Consider the following 21566-nt stretch of genomic DNA (forward strand, 5'->3'; position numbering starts at 1 on the left):
ATGAGGTCTCGCTGCCCAGACGGGTCTCGAACCCGCAGGCTCAGGCAGTCCACTCACCTCAGCCTCCCAAAGCACGGGATTACAGGCTGAGCCACCAAGCCCGGCTATGAACCATTTTCTATCAGTTTCAGTGTTTTGGAGACATCCTTCCATTACAATGTTGACCTACTGCTCTCTGTCTGCTGCACAAATCAGGTGATCTCTGAGAATTCCCTTCTCTCTCCTGTCATGGGTCTCCTGTTTCCCAGATCCCGTAGTTTTCTCTTTCCTGTTTTTACCCCTTGTCTTCGTAGAGTAAGTATTCTATTACTTATTGATAAAGGAGACACAGATGGCAAATTTTTTTGTGACCCTGTATATCTGAAAATGTCTTAATTCTGCCAATACTTGGCAATTTGTTTGGCTAGTATTGGAAGTCAATGTTTCCCCTACTTCAGAAGGGATCGTTCCACGGTCTTCTGTGTTCCAGTGTTGCCACTGAGAGTCTGGAGCATGATGTTTCCATTCTCATTCTTAATCCTTGTATGTGTCCTTTTCTTCTACAGGGTTTTAGAATCTTCTCTTGATGTGCAGTACAAAATTTAATGATGACATGCGTTGGCATCAGGGAAGACAGACTCACATCCTTCAGGCATAGGTAACTTTTTGCATTCTTTCTTTGTAATTTCTTCTCTCTCCATTTCCTCTGTTTTCTCTCTGAAACTCACCAGACATCTGGAACTGACCCTCTAATTTTCTTTCTCTCCTATTTTCCATCTTTTTGTCTTTTGGTTCTACCTTCCAGAAGACTATCACAACATTATCTTCCAACCTTTCCATTGACCTTTTTATGGTGTATTTATTAAGGGCTCTCTTTTATTCTATGAGTGTTTCTTTACAGACTCATAATTCTTGTTTTGTAGATTAATATATTTCCTTTAACTAAATATATCTTTTTTACTTTCTACAGGGTTTTTTCATTGGACATATTGGAAGATTGTCCAATGTATATATCTATGTATATTGGAAAATGGCTTCAAATATCCAGTAATTCTTAAGTATCTATATATATTTATGAAGAGGGTATTAAAATATGGGTTGAAAGTTTTGTCAAATCGTGTATTTTGCAGCAGGTCGCTCTGACTGAGCTATTTCACTGGAAAAGCTGAACTATAGCAGCTACAGCCTTTTCTCTTGGGCAGGTTAGTTCCACCTGAAAGAAATCTTCTACTCTGCAGCCTAAGATAAGAATCAGGTTAGCTTCTTTGTAAATGATCCAATTGGGTTGGGACTTTCCAACCTGTAATATCATACTCAATATCATACTCCTAGTAGTATACTGGTGAACTGGCTCTCAAAAGAAAAAAAAAGCCAGATTTGTAACACTGCCATTTTCATTAGTATTAAATATTCCTGTCATGGTCAATTTCAAACTACCATTGGTTTAACAACCAACTCACAAAATTCCTTCGTATCTCACAACCAGCTCTCACAGGTACAAGCTGGCTCCAGCAAACCATTAGTTTTCCCCTCAACCTTAGCCATCCCTCAAACTCTCCAACATAAATCTCCAATCTTCTATCAAGTAGGAGAAGGGTAGTGTCTGTTTGTACAGGGTGGGAAAGAAAATCTGGGGTTGCAGTGGCTCCTTATATTGATATTCTAGTTTTTGCCTTAAATTCATACTCTTCTTCTAGGGACCCATGATGCTTGCAATTCCCGACCATTTCTGCATTTTTGACTTAGGTTTCTACGTTTTTCCTTGTGCTAAGTAAACTACCAATTGTACATCTGGTTCCCTTTTTTGTTTTTTTTAGTCACAGTCTCACTCTGTCGCCCAGGCCGAAGTACAGTGGTATATACTCACAGCCACCACAGCCTCGACCTGCTGAGCTCAGGTGATCCTTCCACCTCAGCCTTCCATGTAGCTGGAACCACAGGTAAGTACCACCATACTGGCTAATTTTTTTTCCCAATTGTAGAGAAGAGGTCTTGCCAAGTTTTGCCCAGGCTGGTTTTGAACCCCTGGGCTCAAGCAATCCTCAGGTCTCACCTACCAAAGTGCTGGGATTACAGGCATGAACCACCACACCTAGCTGGTTCCCACTTTTAACACTTTATTTTTGCTGTTTTCTCCCCCCTACTTCTTTGTGGATTCATTAATGTCACTTTACTGCAGTTTCAGAAGGAGGCAAAAGTGAATGTGGGATTCCATTCAACATGTTGAACTAGAAGCCCTGACCAGGCAATAGCTAAACTTGGAAAGATTATGAGTTTATTCACTGTTTGCTATTTATTCATTTAGTAAAATTTAATAAGATCCTATGATATGCCAGACACTGTTTTAAGTCCTCACACTACGTAAGTGAAAATGTGACTGTCCTCAAGGAGTTTATATTCTATCAGGAAATTATTTGGTGTTATTTGCATCTGAATTCCCAAATCTGAAAATCGTCTCTGAAAAAAATGAATATTGTGAAAGATCAAAATGAAATCACCTGCAAGTGCTTTAATCTACCAAAAACTAAGTATATTATCCTAATTGATACTATGACTATAAGAAAAGAACTAAGTAAATTATCCTTGTCAATACTATGGCTATAGGACTATAGAAACATAACTATGCTTATAAGTGAACTAAACTATAATTAAATCATAGCATAAAACATTTCCTATCATGACAATTTAGCTTTCTTTCTATGCTCTAAATTTTACTGCTAAAAAAGTAAGACAGATGACAGCATGATTGCAGCGCACTGAAAAACAGTTGGCCATTATCAAGAGTAATGATCCCTTTTAGTACAGGTGGAATGAGAATGCTCCCCAAGAAAACACTTGAGATATCTATGCAGTGTAACCCTCACCAACAGCTCCACATTAATATTTTGTTATGCCATATATCAGTGGTTCTCAGACACCAGTCTGTAGACAAGTACTGATCCATGACGAAATTTTCACCAGTCCATAGCAAAAAATGTCAATATAAGGTCATGAAATGTCTTTTCTCATAAAGGACTATTCTTTATCCTGAGATTATGTCCTTAATATATGGTCAATGCTAAAATGTTCTTTTGTAAAAATAATAGTAATAATAGATGGCATTGCTTGCTTTTTTAATATCTTTACTCATCAAAATAAAAGGCTGACAATTACATCCTGTTCTTGACAACTCTTTGCTTAAAATTTTAGTATACGAAATCAAGTTTCTCTATGTACTATCAAGGCTCAAGTAATAATTGTGATAGTTAAAGAGAAAGGCATTTGGAGAAAAAAGAGAGAGGCATTTGGATTATCTAAGATATTGGTAGTCATAGTTAAAAGATATTTACATCATATTTATAGTCACCATTAACTCAAAGAAACACATAACTATGTATTTACAACTAATGTGGGCTCACAGAATTCAACAATATGTAAGTATCGGAGGTAGAGCTCATACAGGGACAATCTAAGAGTTGTGATCTTAGTAGTATAATGGATCTAACAAAATTGGCAGCTTTTGTAGATATAGGGAAAATACACATACCATGGGTACTAAAAAAAAGTATACACATTTTAAGAGATATTATCTATGTATTGTTTTTAGTTCACCATAATCAGAAGTGTCTGGACATTATGGCAACCACTTTGAGCACCTTTTGTAATTGCAGAAGTCAAGCATGACTGGTATTCATCTTTTGGTGTTGGTATACATTGAGTATTACAATTTTGACAGTTTTTTCCTTTCTTAAAATGTGTATACTTTTTTTTGGTACCCTCTGTATTTAGTTATTTATTTTTGGAGTCTGGGTCTCTGTCGCCCAGACTGGAGTGCAGTGGCACAATCACAGCTCACCATAGCCTCAAACTCCTGGGCTCAAGTGATAGGGAAAACATCTTAACAGTATAATACTGTAGAAACAGTACTGTATTAGAATTAGGACAAAGATTTAATCCTGGTTTTGCCACTTAATTATGAGGCAATGAACTATGCTACTTACATTTTATAATAAAATCATATGGTTGGATTAGCTAACCTTTAATATTCTGTTCACCAGCCATTGCCTTACTGGACTCTGGTGGGGTCATGTGCTCTTTAAGCTATGGCCATCACCATGTTTCTTGGCTTTGGCCCCTCCCCTCTCTTGGAGAGATAAATCATATCTCTCTCTCTCCCCCCTACCCCCTCCCCCCCATTTATTTTTAAAATAAACTATATTTTCTAATCTAACTTCTGTGCAATTCTTTGCATCTTTCACATGGCACCAGATCACACCAGACAGCCACACCCCTGGCAAGTCTGACCTAACATTCTGGAGGCCCTGTTGAGAGTGTGATCTAACAAAGAGGCCTTGAAGAAAAAAAATTTTTTTGTTCACCCTAAAAATCTACCCCCCTCCCCCCACAGGCACACACTACCATGCCTGGCTAATTTTTTTTTTTTAATTGTAGAGACGAGGACTCATCAAGTTGTCTGGGCTGGTCTTGAACCCATGGGCTCAAGCAATCCACTTGCCTCGGCCTCCCAAAGTGCTGGGAATACAGACTGATCCACTGAGCCCAGCCAAAATCTATTTTTCAACTCCTTTATGTGGATTAGGAGATGTTCTTGGTAACAGCTACTCATAAAGAACTGGTTAAATTATATCATTTATTTCTTGGGAAATAGATCAATATATTAGAGAAACAGTCCAAGTTATCCAACTATAGGGTGGATAGGGGAGATGGGAACTGCCCTGGATGCTTATATAACTGGACTTTCAGAAGAATTATTTTTTACTAGTCTTTGATTGGAATAGGTGATGAGATAAGAGGAAGGGAGAGTTCTAACTCTAGGATACTGCTCTCTCTCCCTCTTCTATAGTATTGGGGGCAGGCAAGAGAAATAAGGAAAGCAAAACTCTCTTTACACAACAAGCTACAGAATACATCAATTGTATGGAGTTAAATCTTGTATTGCTCAGGTCAGGTTAAATTTGCTTCCATTCAATGATGATAGACTGCATAATTTGGAGGACCTGGTACAAAATGTAAAACCAGGAAAAAAGTGCTATTAAAGGTACTAAAATAAGCTGGGCTCGGTGGCTCAGCCTGTAATCCCGTGCCTTGGGGGGCTGAGGTGAGTGGATTGCCTGAGCCCCAGGGTTCAAGACCCACCTGGGCAACTTGGTGAGACCTCATCTCTACAATAAATCAAAAAATCAGCTGGGCGTGGTAGTGCACGCCTGTAATTCCAACTACTTGGAAAGCTGAGGCGGAAGAATCGCCAGAGCCCAGGAGGTCGAGGCTGCGGTGGCCAGGAGTGGCCACTGCACTCCAGTCTGGGCGATAGAGTGAGACTCCAACTCAAAAAAAAAAAAAAATACTAAAATAAAACAACTTTTTTCCTTTCTATGCAGTCCCTCTCAACCTTTCATGGTGCTTTTTATTTTCTATTTAATGTCATGATCACCTGGCTGAGGGATACTCACAGGCAAATGCAGATCCTCATAGGTGCCTAAGGGCCTCATCACACAACTCACCATGAGTGAGCTCCACCAGCTATCAGATTCCCTTCCTGCTGGTTGCTAGACCCATCTACCATGTCCTGGCCAGCAGTGTGGAAGTTCATCTTCTCTTCCCATGGGCCCTTCATCCCAACCCATAGCAGATGGGTGACTCTCAAGGTACTGCAACTGCCAGGAAGGATGTACTCTGGACCTGGACTGGGGACTAACACCTCCCTCTGCACGCCACCAAGTCACCTGCCTAACATTCCAAGGCACTGTCAACCTGAAGCAAGGACAACTGTTGCCATGCCTCACCCCAAAATGCTGTCAGGCACGTGCACCCAACCAAGACCTTCCTTGCCTGTGCCCAGGCCCCCTGCAAAGAATAAAGGTCAACAGGAGAACACAGGCTTTTTCCTGCAAATGTAACCCAGTTGACCTGCAGCAGTGGCAGGACAGGAACAGGGAGGAAGAGGCAAAGAAGGGCTCAAGGCACCAGCAAGTGCAAGAGCCAGCAGTCAAGAACCAGTCCTGGGAAGTAGTGGAGACAAGACAGTGCCCGAGCTGAGGTACCAGACCCTCGGTGCATGCTGCATTGTCCCATCAGACTTAATAGACAAGAACGTAAATTCAAGATGAAAATTAATCAAAACTTCAAGACAGTGACCATGAAACATTAAACATGAAGCAGGGGGCCATTCTGAGAGTGTGACACAACTGCACTGGTCATATACTCATAGAGCTGGCCCTGGCCTCTACTAATGATCGCCTACACAGGGGAGGTGACTGTAGTTTTCATGGAACATGTTCAGCTTCACCCTGTCTCCTTTGCTACTAAGAACCCCTTTAGAGGGGCAGAAAGATCTACTGGCCACCCCTGTGGAATATGCCCTCAACTCCTTATCTGAGAGGACATCCCATCACTTGGCCCAATGGCACCCAGGGCAGTTCACTGACCTCTATGTTACTTCATGTGGAGTCAAAGAACCATCAAGGTTCTTTAAGCATACTATACTCTAAGCTTACTAGCACAGATTACTCCCAAAACTTTCCTTTTGGAAACTTCTAGACCAAAACTGGCATCAGCTGACATATTCTTGATAAACTTTGAGAAACATTTTCCAGCCTCTTCCACATGAACTTGTGTTTTACTCTACTGGCAGCACAAGAGTGAACCTTCAGCTTTCTACAGCATCTCAAGTATCCATCTAAGGAATAAGATGGCAATCTCCCCTTCTTGTACCCCAATTCCTACAAGAGAATCTCCCTCCACTAGAGATGTAACAGAAAAGTCTCCTTTTTTTTTTGAGTGGGAGTCTCACTCTGTTGCTCAGGCTGGAGTGCAGTGGCACACTCACAGCCCAGGCAGGAATGCAGTGGCACACTCATGCAGCCTCAACCTGCTGGGCTCAGATGAGCTCATGGCCAATGCAGCCTTGACCTGCTGGGCTCAAGTGATCCTTCCATCACAGCCTTCCAAGTAGCTAGAAATACAGGCATGTGCCACCATGGCCACCTAATTTTCTGATTTATTGTAGAGATGAGGTCTCATCAAGTTGTCTGGGCTGGTCTTGAACCCATGGGCTCAGGCAATCCTCTCACCTCAGCCTCCCAAAGTGCTGGGATTATATGTGTGAGACACCGTGCCCAGCCAAGCCTCTCTTTTTGAACCCTGCACTCCCAAAATATCAATAATCATACCATCTTCCTCTCTCCAATCATTTTCTTATATGTGCCAGAAAGAGGATGATGAGGTGATTATTATGGTAACAGTGCCAATTTTATCATTTTTTTTTTTTTTTGAGTTGGAGTCTCACTCTGTCACCCAGACTGGAGTGCAGTGGCCGCTCTCGGCCACCGCAGCCTCCACCTGTTGGGCTCCAGTGATCCTTCCACCTCAGCCTTCCGAATAGCCGGAACTACAGGCATGCGCTACCACGCGCGGCTGATTTTTTTATTTATTGTAGAGATGAGGTCTCGCTGCCCAGGCGGGTCTCGAACCCGCCGGCTCAGGCAATCCACTCACCTCAGCTTCCCAAAGGCGCGGGATTACAGGCTGAGCCACCGAGCCCGGCATTATCATATTCTTAAAAAGAGGGGTCTACCCCAAACTTCTTAGAATTGGCTGACTGCTCTCTTAAAATGCGGCTGACGTTTTACTTTCTATTTTCAGTGTTGGATCTTGGCCACAATTCTAAGTCAGGGAAAAAAATTCCCATTCACTCTGTTACAAAATGAGGTCAGATACTTGATAAAATTTAACATATTAATTGGTGTCTTAAATACTGAAAAATATATGTTCATCATTTTAGACACGGAAAACAAGTTGATGAAGGAGGTCAGTATCTTACCCCTAGAATTTAAAATGATCTCATTAAAACTAGAAAGAGGACTACAACTACACAGGGAAAGCTCATAGGTGGAAATATACTAAAAGGTATATATGGAACCTGATTATTTTCTTTTAGCATCTTCAGTTCTGACTCCAATTCAGCATTAGCTTGAATTTGTTGCTGAAATAACTGCTGGATATGTTGGAAAGAAACGATGATCTCCTTTAAAAATACATAAATACATGATGTCAATTTAAAAATATTAAGATAGTAAATATGCTTCTAAGCTCATTCTTTAAATACATTTTCTAGTTTCTTAATCCATTATATTTATAGTTTAATTTTGATATTTTATATTAAACTAATGGCATATCTTACAATATTTAAAATAATTGTTTAAAGTGAATTAGTGATCTGGATAAGGTTCTTCTCTCAGAAGTCCTCTGTGAAAAAAAAATAATAAAAATAATAAAGTGAATTCACTTTTATTACATTATTTCCTACAAAGCACTATTTCTAAGAATTCTTCAACTAATTAACAAAGTTTTTTGAAACGGACTGTGGATTCTAAAACACTATTGAAAATGTGAAGAATTCAAAACCACAATAAACATTTGTTGGCCTGCCCCCTCAAATACTAAATATATCGCTACTAAAATGTAATATGAACTATAATATAAAATGTCATAATGGGCTAGGATGTTATGACATGCATTTAGAATCAAATGTAGGAAAAGTAGGGAAATAAAAGAAACAGAAGGAATTTTCTTTCATACACCTTTTTTAAAATAGGAAAAGTTTATATACCAAATAGAGTCAAATAAGAGTATAATGTTCCAAGGACCAGTGGGAGGCCACTTATGTGCCTAATCCTGACTTATACCCCACAATCTTTAAAACAAAATAAAGAGGAACACATTTTTTAAAAGGAGTATAATGTCCTGAAAAAGCCCAAGTAAATACTAGGGAACCACCGGTCTAGACTGTCAAGGAAAAAACTAATTTATTTTTTCATGGACGTATATGTAAAACTGGTTAGAAAAGTATACATATCTATTCAATACACATTGCTTACTATGTGCTGTATGCACTGACCTTGGCATGATTCCACTTGTTATTTAACTTGGTTTTTTTTTTTTGAGCCACGGTCTCACTGTGTTACACATGCTGGTGTGAGGGGCACAATCAAGGCTCACTGTGCAGCTTCAGGTGAAGCTGGGTTCAGGTGATTCTTCCATTTTTAACTTGTTTATTTCGCACATTATATCTGATTTTTAAAATATCTACTGGCTTCCAAAATATCTTATTTAGGACTGCTTACCTGTTTTTCTTTTTGATTATGGGTAATCTCTTCATTAATCTTCTTATTTAATTCCAATTCCTTTAAAATTTGAGTCATTTTAAAGTCACAGTATAAAAATTAAACAAATTCTACATTCAATTCAGTGCTCAACAAATTTGGGAGTGTTATGAACAACTATTGTCCCCAGAGTACCTACATTTGTTTATGGTTGAAACAGTGACTTCAGTAAACTGAAGAAGGTAATATATTCCCAATACAGACTGGTGCAAACTTGCAAATTTAAAAAAAAAACTACAGAATTTCTCATCTCCAAAGCTGTTCTGGAGATACCATTGTATCATAAGATTACCTAAAACCATATTAAAGTAGAATGATTATAGTAAAATTTTATTGTCCTAAAGTCTTGCTAATGGCAAAATTATCTAATAAAAAAAGCTTCATAATACCTTTTTAAAATACATATATTTACTTTGCAAAGAAGGAATAATTTTGTATTATAATATTGAAATTCTCATGTTATTAAAAATATTAATCTTATGAACTGGAATATATTTAATCAAATACCATGCTGAGTCTTTCTTGAAGTTCTTGAAATTTTTGTTCTTTAATTGTTAGATTGATGTTTTCTTCTCCCATCTTATATTGATATGTGACCTTGGACTTCACCAAGTCTGAGGATACTTTTTTTAGTTCCTTAACGTTAAAAAAAAAAAAGATCAAACATAAAATTCAATATACATATTTCACCAAAATAAGGTACTTCCCTGACAGTTTCAAAGTTCATCTTTAAACCCATAATTACAATTTGATATATATATTTTTTTATATATATACATTTTTTGAGACAAGTTCTCACTCTGTCACCCAGGCTAGAGTATATGGCACCATCACGGCTCACTGCAGCCTCAAACTCTTGGGCTCAAGTGATCCTCCTATCTCAGTCTCCCAAAATTGCTAGGACTACAGGCATGTGTCACCACACTCATCTAATATTTCTATTTTTTTGTAGAGACAAGGTCTTGCTCTGTTGATCAGACTGGTCTCAAACTCATGATCTCAAGTGATTCTTCCACCTCAGCCTCCAAAAGTGCTGGGATTATAGGTGTGAGCCACCATACTCTTAATTTGCTATATTCCATATATCAAAATAACATTACTGATCCATCAAGTTTTGTTTCCCCTAGTTCCCTTGCAAGATTAGCCAAGGTGGGACCATAATCTATGGCTATGGATTAGGCAAAGCCAATCACACAAAGATAGAATGCATGACCTTGGATCTTAAAAAGAGTATACTAACTAAGTGAACTAATCAACAAAAAGTAGGGTATTTTTACTCATTACTTATTCAACAAACATCTTCTGAGATAAAAAGATGATAAAGGATTTTCAATTCCCACTTTTATTAGTATCTAATAAGAAAAATTTATGTGATGAGTGCTATATTACAGGAATGTGTTAAGAAACATAAAAAGGGAAAGAAATCAAAGATGACAAAAACAAATGGAAGAATATTCCTTGCTCATGGATTGGAAGAATCAATATTGTCAAGATGTCTATCCTACTCAGGGAAATTCTACAGATTTGATACAATACCCATCAAATCACCAACATCATTTTTCTCAGAACTGAAAATGACAATACAGAAATTCATATGGAAACAAAAAAGAGTACAAATAGCCAAAACAGTCCTCAGTAAAAGAAACAAAGTAGGATTCACCCTTCCAGATTTTAAACTCTATTACAAGGCTACAGTTAACTAAAACAGCCTGGTATTGGTACAAGAATTGGCACACAGACAAATGAAACAGGACAGAGATTTTGGAAGCAAAAAAATGTGGTCTCTCAATCAACTCATCCTTTGACGAAGCCACCAACAGCAAACACTGGGGGAAGGAGACTATATTCAACAAAGGGAAAACTGGCTGATCACATGCAGAAAAATGAAAATGAACTCCTGCCTATCACCAAATACAAAAATCAAATCTAAATGGGTCAAAAACCTAAACATAAAACCTCACACTGTAACAATCCTAGAAAAAAACGTAGGAAATACCCTCATGCACATCAGAGTAGGCAACAAATTCTTGACCAAGTTTCCAAAAGCAATCATCAAAAAAGCTATAAGATAGACAAGTGGGACCTCATCAAACTGAAAAGCTTTTGCACAGCTGAAGAAACCATCATGCAGGTAAAGAGACAACCCACAGAATGGGAAAAAACATTTGCAAATTATGCGTCAAACAAAAGCCTAACATTCCAGGATCAGACCAGACAGAAGTGGTAGCTTAAGCCTGTAATCCCAGCACTTTGGGAGGCCAAGGTGAAGAGACTGCATGAGCCCATGGGTTCAAGAACAGCCTGGGCAACTTGGCAAGACCTCATCTCTACAATAAATCAAAAAATTAGCCAGGCATGGTAGTTCATGCCTGTAGTTCTAGCTACTTGGAAGGCTGAGGCGGAAGGATCACCTGAGCCCAGCAGTCGACACTGGGGTGGCCATGAGCAGCATGCCACTGCATTCCAGCCTGGGCGACAGAGTGAGACTCCAACTCAAAAAAAAATCCAGTATCTACAAGGAACTCAGATGAAGTGAAAGGGAAAAAAACAAACAAACCCACTAAAAAGTAGGAAAAGGATATGAATACACACTTCTCCAAAGATGACATACAAGCAGCCAACAGACATGGAAAAATGCTCAGTCCCACTAATCATCAGAGAAATGCAAATCAAAACTACAATGAGATACCACCTAACTCCAGTAAGGATGGCCATCATTAATAAGTCAAAAAACAACAGAAGCTGGTGCGGGTGTAGAGAAAAGGGAACGCTTTTACATTGCTGGAAGAGTGCAAGCTAGTTCGACCTCTATGGAAAGCAGTGTGGCAATTCCTAAAAGAACTCGAAATTCACCTTCCATATGACCTAGCAGTCCCTCTCCTGGAAATATTCCCAGAGGAACATAAATTGTTCTACAAAGAAACACACCTGCATACACATGTTCACTGCTGCACTATTCACAATTGCAAAAACATGAAACCAATCCTACTGTTCATTGAAAGTTGACTGGATAAAGAAAATGTGGTATATATATACACAATGAAGTATTATGCAGTCATAAAGAACAAAATCATGAAGTCTGCAGCAAATTGGATGGAGGTGGAGACCATAATACTAAGTGATCTATCACAGCAACAATGAACTGAATGCTGCATGTTCTCACTCCTAAGTGGGTCCTGAACAATAGTCACATGAGCACCAGAGAGGAATTGACACTGAGCTGAGCACTACTAGGGGAGAGAGGGCGGGAGGGGGTTAAGGGACACCTGTCAACACAAAGGGCACCAGGTCCACTACCAGAGGGAGTGAGGAGGGCCAGGTGGAAGCCCAAACTTCACCTGCGTGCAGCCTACTAATGTAGCTAACCCTCACTTGTACCACACATCTTTATAACAAAATAAATAATAAAATAAATTAAAAGAGAAAAAAATAAATATAAAAAAGGACACTGCCTGAGGGCACCAGGAAGGTATAATACAGAAAAGTGATATTTGAACTGAACCTTTAAAGATAAATTTGCAAAGAGGGAAAAAGGGGGTAGATATTCCAGGCAAAAGGTTTTACATATACAAAGGCACGGAAACATGAAATATTCTGTTTCAGGGAAACAGAATTAATAAGATATGATTGGTGCTAATACAAAGGGGGACCCCAAAAAACCTGGAATTTTTTGGAGGGCGGGCCCCTTGTAATACAGGTCACTATTCCCCCACTACTCTTATCTGTGAGGTGTGTCACCAACTCTTGCTGGTTTCCCTGACCTTTGTCCACAAAACATAAACAGCTTCTTTATTAAACTTTTCTCAAGTATTCATTCCAATGTGCCATCTGTTTCCTGGCCTGACCCTGTTTAATACAAGTCAATTGAGAGAAGGCAATTCATTTCAGGTGTGGGACGGGGATGTGCAGGAAAGCAAAAGCAAAAAGACAAGAAGAACTAAGAATCGTGCTACTGGCAACAAAGATTTTGGCTAACACAGAATGGAAGACACTTGTTAGAAAGTGGTAGCAAATAACGTTGAATATGCAGAACAGGCCAGACCATGGACACTCTGGAAAGCCAACTAAAGAAGTCTAGGACTCAATTTGGTAGGCAAAAAGAGAACTATTCAATCTATCATTCTTTCTACATATACTAAGTACCTACTGTGTGTCAGGCACACAGAAGTGATATATTAAACCAGTATCTTAATAAAGTCAGTCTGGCAAAGAACGAGTAAACAGAAACTGGAGGAAAGAACACTGGCTAGAAGGCTAGTATACGGATCCAAGCATGAGAGAATGAGTGTCTATATTACTGAAAAATGGAGGATGAAAGAATAAGAGACCTTCTAAAGGAAGATGCAATCAATTGGACAAAGAGAATGAAGAAAAAAGATGCGTCAGAGTTGATTTCAGAGTGTCTAGGTGGTGCTAGAAAAAAAGAAAAAGGACCATGAAATGTGAACAAGAGAATCATGAAAAGGAAATGGAAAGTCTGCTTCACTGATGAAAGAGATGAAAAATGTACTTAAGACTACATGAAACAAGAGATGGAAAATGTTCTGAGACAGACTCTTAAGAAAGTCAAAAAGTCCAAATCATTAAGTCTCAGTCACAGGCTGTACTATTCTCAAAAAAGTTCTTCACTTATATTCTTTCAAATAATAAAAGGCAGCATATGATGCATTTCCTCAAATGAAGTTTCAATGTACCAGTGATGATTCACCTTCACAGGCAGCAAGATGGCTTTCTTTGAAAAGAGATCTGTATAAATCTTATTTTCAGGGGTAGAGTGGATGGGAGAGTAAAGGATCCAGTGCTTGTCCCTGTTAACCCTGAAGTTATAAACTGCAAAAGAAGATAACCTACAGGCAGCTAAAAACATAGAATTGGTGACAAGAACTGTGAAACTGAAAAAAAAATGAAGCCACGTACATGAAGTGAATGGTTGAACTAAGGAATATGAGATCACTGAAAGAACGACTATGAAAAAAGAAAACCAGGCTTTAGGATAAAGTTTTAGAAGAATGGGAGGAAAAAAATAATCAAAGTGTCAGAGGAATGTATTTGTTAAAGTAGAAGACCCTAGAAACGTGAACTATCACAAAAATGTCATAAAACTAATCCGTTTTATGTTTTAAACATCCATTATTTTGTACAAGATACAACATTCTATAATGAAAAACCACAAAGTGTCAGGATGCTTTGGTTACTAGTACCCAAAGCTAAAAACTAAACAACCAAATAATGACATTTACTTTAATATGGCAGGGAGCCCAAAGTTAGGCAGGTCCTAATGTTGGTTGATTTGGACATTTGACATAGTTAAATATAGACTAGTTATTTTCATTTCTCCACTTTCTATTCTTGGAGCTCTTCTTCCCTGGACTATTAGCAAGAGGTCAATTCAGGTATCATATAATGTCTGTCTCATTCTGGGACTCTGGGTCTTTACTTACTTACTTATGGTTGAATTATTACCTAACTGACTAAATTAATTAGATCTGAAAGAAGCAAGACAGGGTGGAAAGTATTTAGAATAGGATTAGTTTTCCTACCTGAAAAATAGAGCTGATACATATTTTGTAAGTTTTATGAGGATTAAAGCTGGTATTAGCTAATATGATAAATCATCATTATTGTTACTTTTATATTATTATTATTATTATTTTAATCCTAGCTTCACATTGATTTATCGCACAAAGTGTCCACTCAATATTTAATTAATGTGACATAGATGTTCAGTGTTTACAAAATAGTTCACTTGGAAACAGAAACAATACATGAATATCACTGTTTTAATAATAACTATGATCTAGCCTTCTTATAGAGCACTCAGTCCATTTACTTTCAAACATTCAGACGGGGCAGAAAACCTACATATTCTCTGAAAATGGTAAAAATATAATGCTAATACCTATTAGCAAATACAAAATCATTAATAATGTCCTTCTAATATTTTACAGCAATCATATGGTAGAAAAAGATTGTGGAGGTACAGAAAGTAGTCAATGTGGAGAAACATTTGGCCAGACTCCAAATCTTAGTATGAACAAGAAGACTCATATTGGAGTAAAACTATGTGGATGTAGGGTGTGTGAAATGATCTTCATGCACCATTCAACCCTTATTAGGGACATCAGCAGTCACAGAAGACATAAATCACATGAATATCAGAAATATGCAGAGAAGTCATATAAATGTAAGCAATGTGAGAGAGCCTTCAGTTATCTCTAGTCCTTTCTTTTTATTTATTATAAAGATGTGGAGTACAGTTCAGGGTTAGGTATACAAATATTGATTATGCAGGTACCCTTGTTGATGAGGTATGCCCCTCTGTCTCCTAGCAGTTTTCCTCAATCCCAACCGTCCCCCCGACAGTTTCCTACTACTGCCAATTCCTCTTATAGTATTATAATTGTTCAAGGTCCGTTTATGAGTGAGAACATATGGTACTCTGTTCTTTATTTCTGTGATAGATCACTGAGTATGATAGACTCTAAATCCATCCAAGTTGCTGCAAAGTCCATATGTTTGTTCTTCTTTATGGCTCCATTGTGTATATGTACCACATTTTTTTTATCCAGTCCAGCTTTGATGGGCAACATGGTTGGTTCCATGTTTTTGCCATTGTGAACAGAGCTGCAACAAGCATACATGTGCAGGTATCTTTTGTGTAGAATGATTTGAGTTCCTCTAGGTATATTCCCAACAGGGGAATTGCTGGGTCATATGGAAGGTCTATTTCTAGTTCTTTTAGAAATCGCCACTCTCTTCCAAAGAGGCTGCACTAGTTTGCATTCCCACCAGCAGTGTAGAAGCGTTCCTTTTCCTCCACGTCCTCGCCAGCTTCTGTTGTTGTTTGTTTTATTAATGATGGCTATTCTTACTGGGGTGAGGTGGTATCTCAATGTGGTTTTGATTTGCATTTCTCTGATGATGAGTGAGGCTGAGCACTTTTTCATGTATCTGTTGCCTGCTTGTATATTTTCTTTTGAGAATGTCTATTCATGTCTTTTGCCCACTTTTTAATGGGGCTGTTTGTTTTTTTCCTTGTGGTGCATTTGAGTTCCTTGTAGATCCTAGTTGTTAGGCCTTTGTCAGATATACAGTCGACAAATATTTCTTCCCATTCTGTGGGCTGTCTCCCTTCTCTCTGGATGGTTTCTTTTGCTTTGCAGAAGCTCATTAGTTTGGTGAGGTCCCACTTGTCTATCTTATTTCTTTTTTTTTTTTGAGTCGGAGTCTCACTCTGTCACCCAGACTGGAGTGCAGTGGCACGCTCCCGGCCACTGCAGCCTCGACCTGCTGGGCTCCGGTGATCCTTCCACCTCAGCCTTCCAAGTAGCTGAAACTATAGACGCGTGCTACCATGCCCGACTAATTTTTTTATTTATTGTAGAGATGAGGTCTCACCAAGTTGCCCAGGCGGGTCTCGAACCCGTGGGCTCAGGCAATCCACTCACCTCAGCCTCCCAAAGCACGGGATTACAGGCTGAGCCACTGAGCCCGGCCTGTCTTATTTCTTAAGGTATGGGCATTTAGGGTTCTGAATAGGAATTGGTTGCGTTTCAATTTCCATAAGGGTGTCCCTCCTGCGTTTTCTAAGATTCTTATAGTTTGAGGTTTTACGTTTAGGTCTTTGATCCATTTAGAGTTAATTTTTGTGTATGGTTATAGATAGGGGTCCTGTTTCAATCTTCTGCATGTGATCAGTCAGTTTTCCCAGCACCATTTACTGAATAAGTTTTCCTCTCCCCAGTGGTTGTTGTTGGAAGATTTGTCAAGGATGAGTTGGTTGAGAAATTGAGGCTTTGCTCCCAGAATCTCTATCCTGTTCCATTGGTCTATATGCCTGTTCTTGCACCAATACCAGCCTGTTTTGATTACTGTAGCCTTATAGTAAGTCTAGAAGTGTGTTGCCTCCTGCTTTGTTTCTTTTGCTGAGGATAGTTTAGGCTATTCATAGTCGTTTATGTTTCCATATGAATTTCTGTATTGTCATTTCTAGGTCTGATTATTTATTGTATTCTTATTCACCTTGATAGTAGAGATGAAGTATTAAAGGAAAAAAAAATAACACCTGTCAGCCCTGATAACAAATACTCCTCGTGTATCAGTTACAGTATGCCAGGTACTCTCTGCCTTCTCTGGTTCAGAACTCTTTGAGGACTGATTGCAGATTTTCCATCTTAGGCCTCAGAAACACCACAGCCAACATCACTAGCCCATCAGGTACTCTTATGGATTCCTCACTGACTTTCTCTCACTTTGAAACTCTTTTTAAAGAGAAAGAAAATGTTTCCTTGACCCACTCTGGCTTGCCAGAACTGGATCACGTGCTCATTCCAGAACTATACACTAGCATGAGGAATGGAGTGATATTAACTTCCTTACAGACAGACTGATCATCTGAGGAGGAATGGAGACTGGGGAATTATCACAGTGTCGATTACAAGAAGAGTTTCAAGTCGGGCTTGGGTGGCTCAGCCTGTAATCCCGCACTTCAGGAAGCTGAGGTGAGTGAACTGCCTGACCCTGCGAGTTCGAGACCCACCTGGGCAACTTGGCAAGACCTCATCCCTACAATAAATAAAAAAATTTAGCCAGGCATGGTAGCACGCGCCTGTAGTTCCAGCTACCTGGAAGGCTGAGGCAGAAGGATTGCCGGAGCTCAGCAGGTCGAGGCTGCAGTGACCGGGAGCGGCCAATGCACTCCAGTCTAGGCGACAGAGTGAGACTCCAACTCAAAAAAAAAGAGAAGAGTTTCAGCTATCACTGTACAAGCTACTGACTGCTTAGGCTACGACTCATTACACACATTATGCAGAACAAAGTGACGGTAAGTTGAGGATCTTGCTTATAAGTTGCTTGACGTTGAGTAATTCATCCACTCTCATGGGTCTCAGTTCCCTCTCCAAAATAAGGAAAAGTTGAATTCAGTTAGCAATTTTCAAAGTGTGCTCTGAGAAATCTTAGTTATTTGGTGGGGCCCTCCAAGAATGCTCATAGAGAATAGAAGCCCATGGGTATAGCCCAGGGTTCTGCCAAGCCTCCCTCAAGCACAAAGACTCTCCCTTTATTTGCTTCCATACTGAGCTTCTATATCTTGAGCAAAGGATTCTGTAAGTTAAAGAAAGATGAAAACCAACAAATTAGACCCCTGTGATTCTACAAAACTGAGAGAATATCTATAGAAGAGAGTTTGCAGGGACCTAGTTATTGCAGAAATAGAATGCAGTTTAAGTATCAGGGAAGAAAGACCAATGGACAAGTCACAAGGAACTTTAAACTTTCCTACTGGATGAGGCCTTTGAAAGACAAATGAACAACTACTGTAATACTATAAGAAAAGGATTGACAGTGGCAGGAAATTATGGAGGGGGTACAGGGAGGGGAAGGGAGGTGGGATTAACGGTAGTCAATACCTGTCTGGGAAAAGGGGGGCACACCTCATCAACAAGGGTACCTGCACAATGAATATTTGTATACCTAACCCTTAACTGTACCCCACAACTTTAAAATAAAAAATATATATTAAAAAAAGAAAAAAATTTATTTCCCTATGATTCAAATAATAATTCTCATAAAATAAATGCCAATGACCTATTTTCTAACAAAAAGAAAGCAAGGCAAGTTAAGCAGTCAGTTATTAGTGTAGAAAATTATGTACAAGGATTATAATGCAGCATTTTTATAATTTAAAAATAAAAATAATCTAAATTTCTATTAAAAAATAAAAATAAAAATGTTTTTCATTAAAAAAAAAAAGAAGCTGGGCTCGGTGGCTCAGCCTGTAATCCCGTGCCTTTGGGAAGCTGAGGTGAGTGGATTGCCTGAGCCCGGGGGTTCAAGACCCGCCTGGGCAAGCGAGACCTCATCTCTACAATAAAATCAAAAAATCAGCCGGGCATGGTAGCGCATGCCTGTAATTCCAGCTACTCGGAAGGCTGAGGTGGAAGGATCGCCGGAGCCCAGCAGGTCGAGGCTGCGGCGGCCAGGAGCGGCCACTGCACTCCAGTCTGGGCAACAGAGTGAGATTCCAACTCAAAAAAAACAAAAAAAAACAAACAAAAAAAGAAAGACAAATGAGTTATCTTTAAAGCTTATACAAATGACTCACTAATAGTTACGGTGCAGGAAAGATGGTCCCGTCAAAACTGCCTTAATCTTATTTTTAACGTAGTTTTACTTGCAAGGAACAACAATATTGCTTTCCGAAGTGCTTTTTCATGCATTTTATTATTTTATACTTATTATACAGATATAAAACAGTAAAAGCAGATATGATATTCATACTACAAATGAGCACACAAAGGAGGAAAGAGAGAAAAGCAGCGCCAGCATGCTCTGGGTCAAGCACCTCCTTGGGATGACTACAGGTGAAACATTCAAGTCTTAAGGAAAAGGTGAAGTGATGAGTTAACACAAACAGAATAAACGAGAGCTGTCACACAGGGAATTCCGTGTGGGCAAGGATTGGTTAATGGACTGGGTGAACGACTAGAGGGAGGAGATCTGGGCATGCAAAGGCAAAGGTGAGAGAAAAGGATTCTCTGGCTGAAGAAAGTGGAGGGCTGAATGAAACAGCTCAAAGGAAGCACAGGACGCAACACTAAGTGTCAGGGCAGAAACATGCTAGCCTGCAGTTCTGCAGAGTCAAACCCTAGAAGAAGATGGTAGTTCAGGAGTATGAATCGTCAACAATGTCCCCTTTTAATAAATATGCAATCTCCAATGGAGAATGCAGGAGAGAAAAGACTCATGTGAATGAATTGCTCATGCCGCTGTGATTATCAGCAGAGTGATTAAGATCACAGGTTCTGGAGCCAAACTTTTCTGGGGTTCCAATTCTGGTTCTCTTTTCCTTGTTGTGTAACTTTAGGCAACTTACTTAATAACTTTACTTTGCTTTAGATTCCTCATCTGTAAAACTGAGATAATAAATAAAAAGTCCCTAGCATGCAAAATCCATGCAACAAGCATTTGTTGAGCCTCTACTCTGTGCAAGGTACTGTTACCTATTATTACTACTAAGCTGAATTCAAGGGATTCTATGATTGCTATAGCTGCAGTATGACACAGAATTACTTTCTCTACTTGTAGAAAAAAGTACTCTGAAGTGTTACTAAATGACATGAATAATTAAGTATTATTTTATTTATTTAAAGAATTAAGATTCATTCTCTCATAGCTGATACAAAGTTTTCCTGGAAAGGTTCAAGTAAAGTTTGCTACAAGGAAAGGTATCATGTTTCATACTTTAAATATCCCATAGCACCTTAATAGATTCAGGGCTCTAACAGGAACTAAAAATTGTAATACATATAAGTATAAAAAGTAATGAACATGATACGAAGAAAAATGTGATTTACCTCGTCCAAAACAAAAGATGAAATCAAAGGTTTGATTTATTCAGAGTACAGTAAATGGCAAGAAAAAAGTACTGATGAGAGCAATCAGTAACAGTCAGACTACTGTTAAGGACACAAAGTTCACAGTCAATTTGCGAGGATGCTTGGAAAGTGATAGGCATGAGTATAGAGGTGAAAATTTAATCACTGGCTGAACCAGCTACTTCACTCCATTCAACAATCACTGCCCTTTGGATCACCATGTTACAGATAGATGCTCCTGGTTTAACTGTGAATAGACTAGTACAGTTTTATTGCCAATACTGAAAAAAATAAAGCTTAGTAAATGAAGCGTCGTTAACATCACGTTAACTTTAAAATAATAGCATATTTCATGACTAGAAAATAACCTTAACTGTTGTAACCAACACCCCTAAACTGTGAGTTTACAATAGGTCAATTCTGCATAAATTCCGATGCAAGTATACGGTAGAAAAAGAAATAAGACTGGATAATAAATCATTATTCAAGTCCCTAGGCCAGATGGTCTTTGACTTAATTTACTGAATAAAATAATTTATTGATTTTACTATAGCCACCATGGATAAATATTCAAAAACATGGGATGATAATTAAAACAACTGTGGACACTGAAGGATGAAAAAATAAATCAACTTCTTAAAATTGTACGAAATTAATTCAAAGGTAAAAGATCTACTAGAGAACCCTAAAGTTTTCACTCAACTTATATTTTTAGGATTTTTTACGATGTTTTAGGATTTATAAATACTAATATTTATACTATTATGCAGTATTGAATCAAATATCAGAGTAATATAAGAAAATCTATGCGCAACTGATTCTACTTTTTTAAAAAAAGTAGATATTGGCTTTAAAATCATGTATACATTTCTTTACAAAATAGTGTTTCTAAAAGTTTGCTTTCATATGCACTAAGACAATAAGTTTTAAAGGAAAACTAATAAAATTTCTTCAAGTTTTATATAAGTTTTCCTAATGCAAGATGAATGAAATAAACATTCAAACGACTTAGAAAGTAAATTATTAGATTGCTTATTTTATACTAATG

General features: G+C 38.6%; 1 protein-coding gene across 1 annotated transcript in view; it reads right to left on the reverse strand.

The window, feature by feature from the left end:
* The window catches only part of CCDC73 (coiled-coil domain containing 73), a 128025-nt gene that overhangs the window by 38856 nt on the left and 67603 nt on the right, over positions 1 to 21566 (reverse strand). Inside the window, exons 9-11 of the mRNA XM_008073694.2 lie at positions 9648 to 9776; positions 9102 to 9161; positions 7898 to 8002 (exon numbers count right to left, since the gene is read on the reverse strand). Coding sequence (XP_008071885.1) covers positions 7898 to 8002; positions 9102 to 9161; positions 9648 to 9776 — 294 coding nt within the window. The remainder of the gene's footprint in view (positions 1 to 7897; positions 8003 to 9101; positions 9162 to 9647; positions 9777 to 21566) is intronic.

The sequence above is a fragment of the Carlito syrichta genome, unplaced genomic scaffold (assembly GCF_000164805.1).
Source record: "Carlito syrichta isolate Samal-C Ts95f unplaced genomic scaffold, Tarsius_syrichta-2.0.1 Scaffold316023, whole genome shotgun sequence".
Lineage (NCBI taxonomy): Eukaryota > Metazoa > Chordata > Mammalia > Primates > Tarsiidae > Carlito > Carlito syrichta.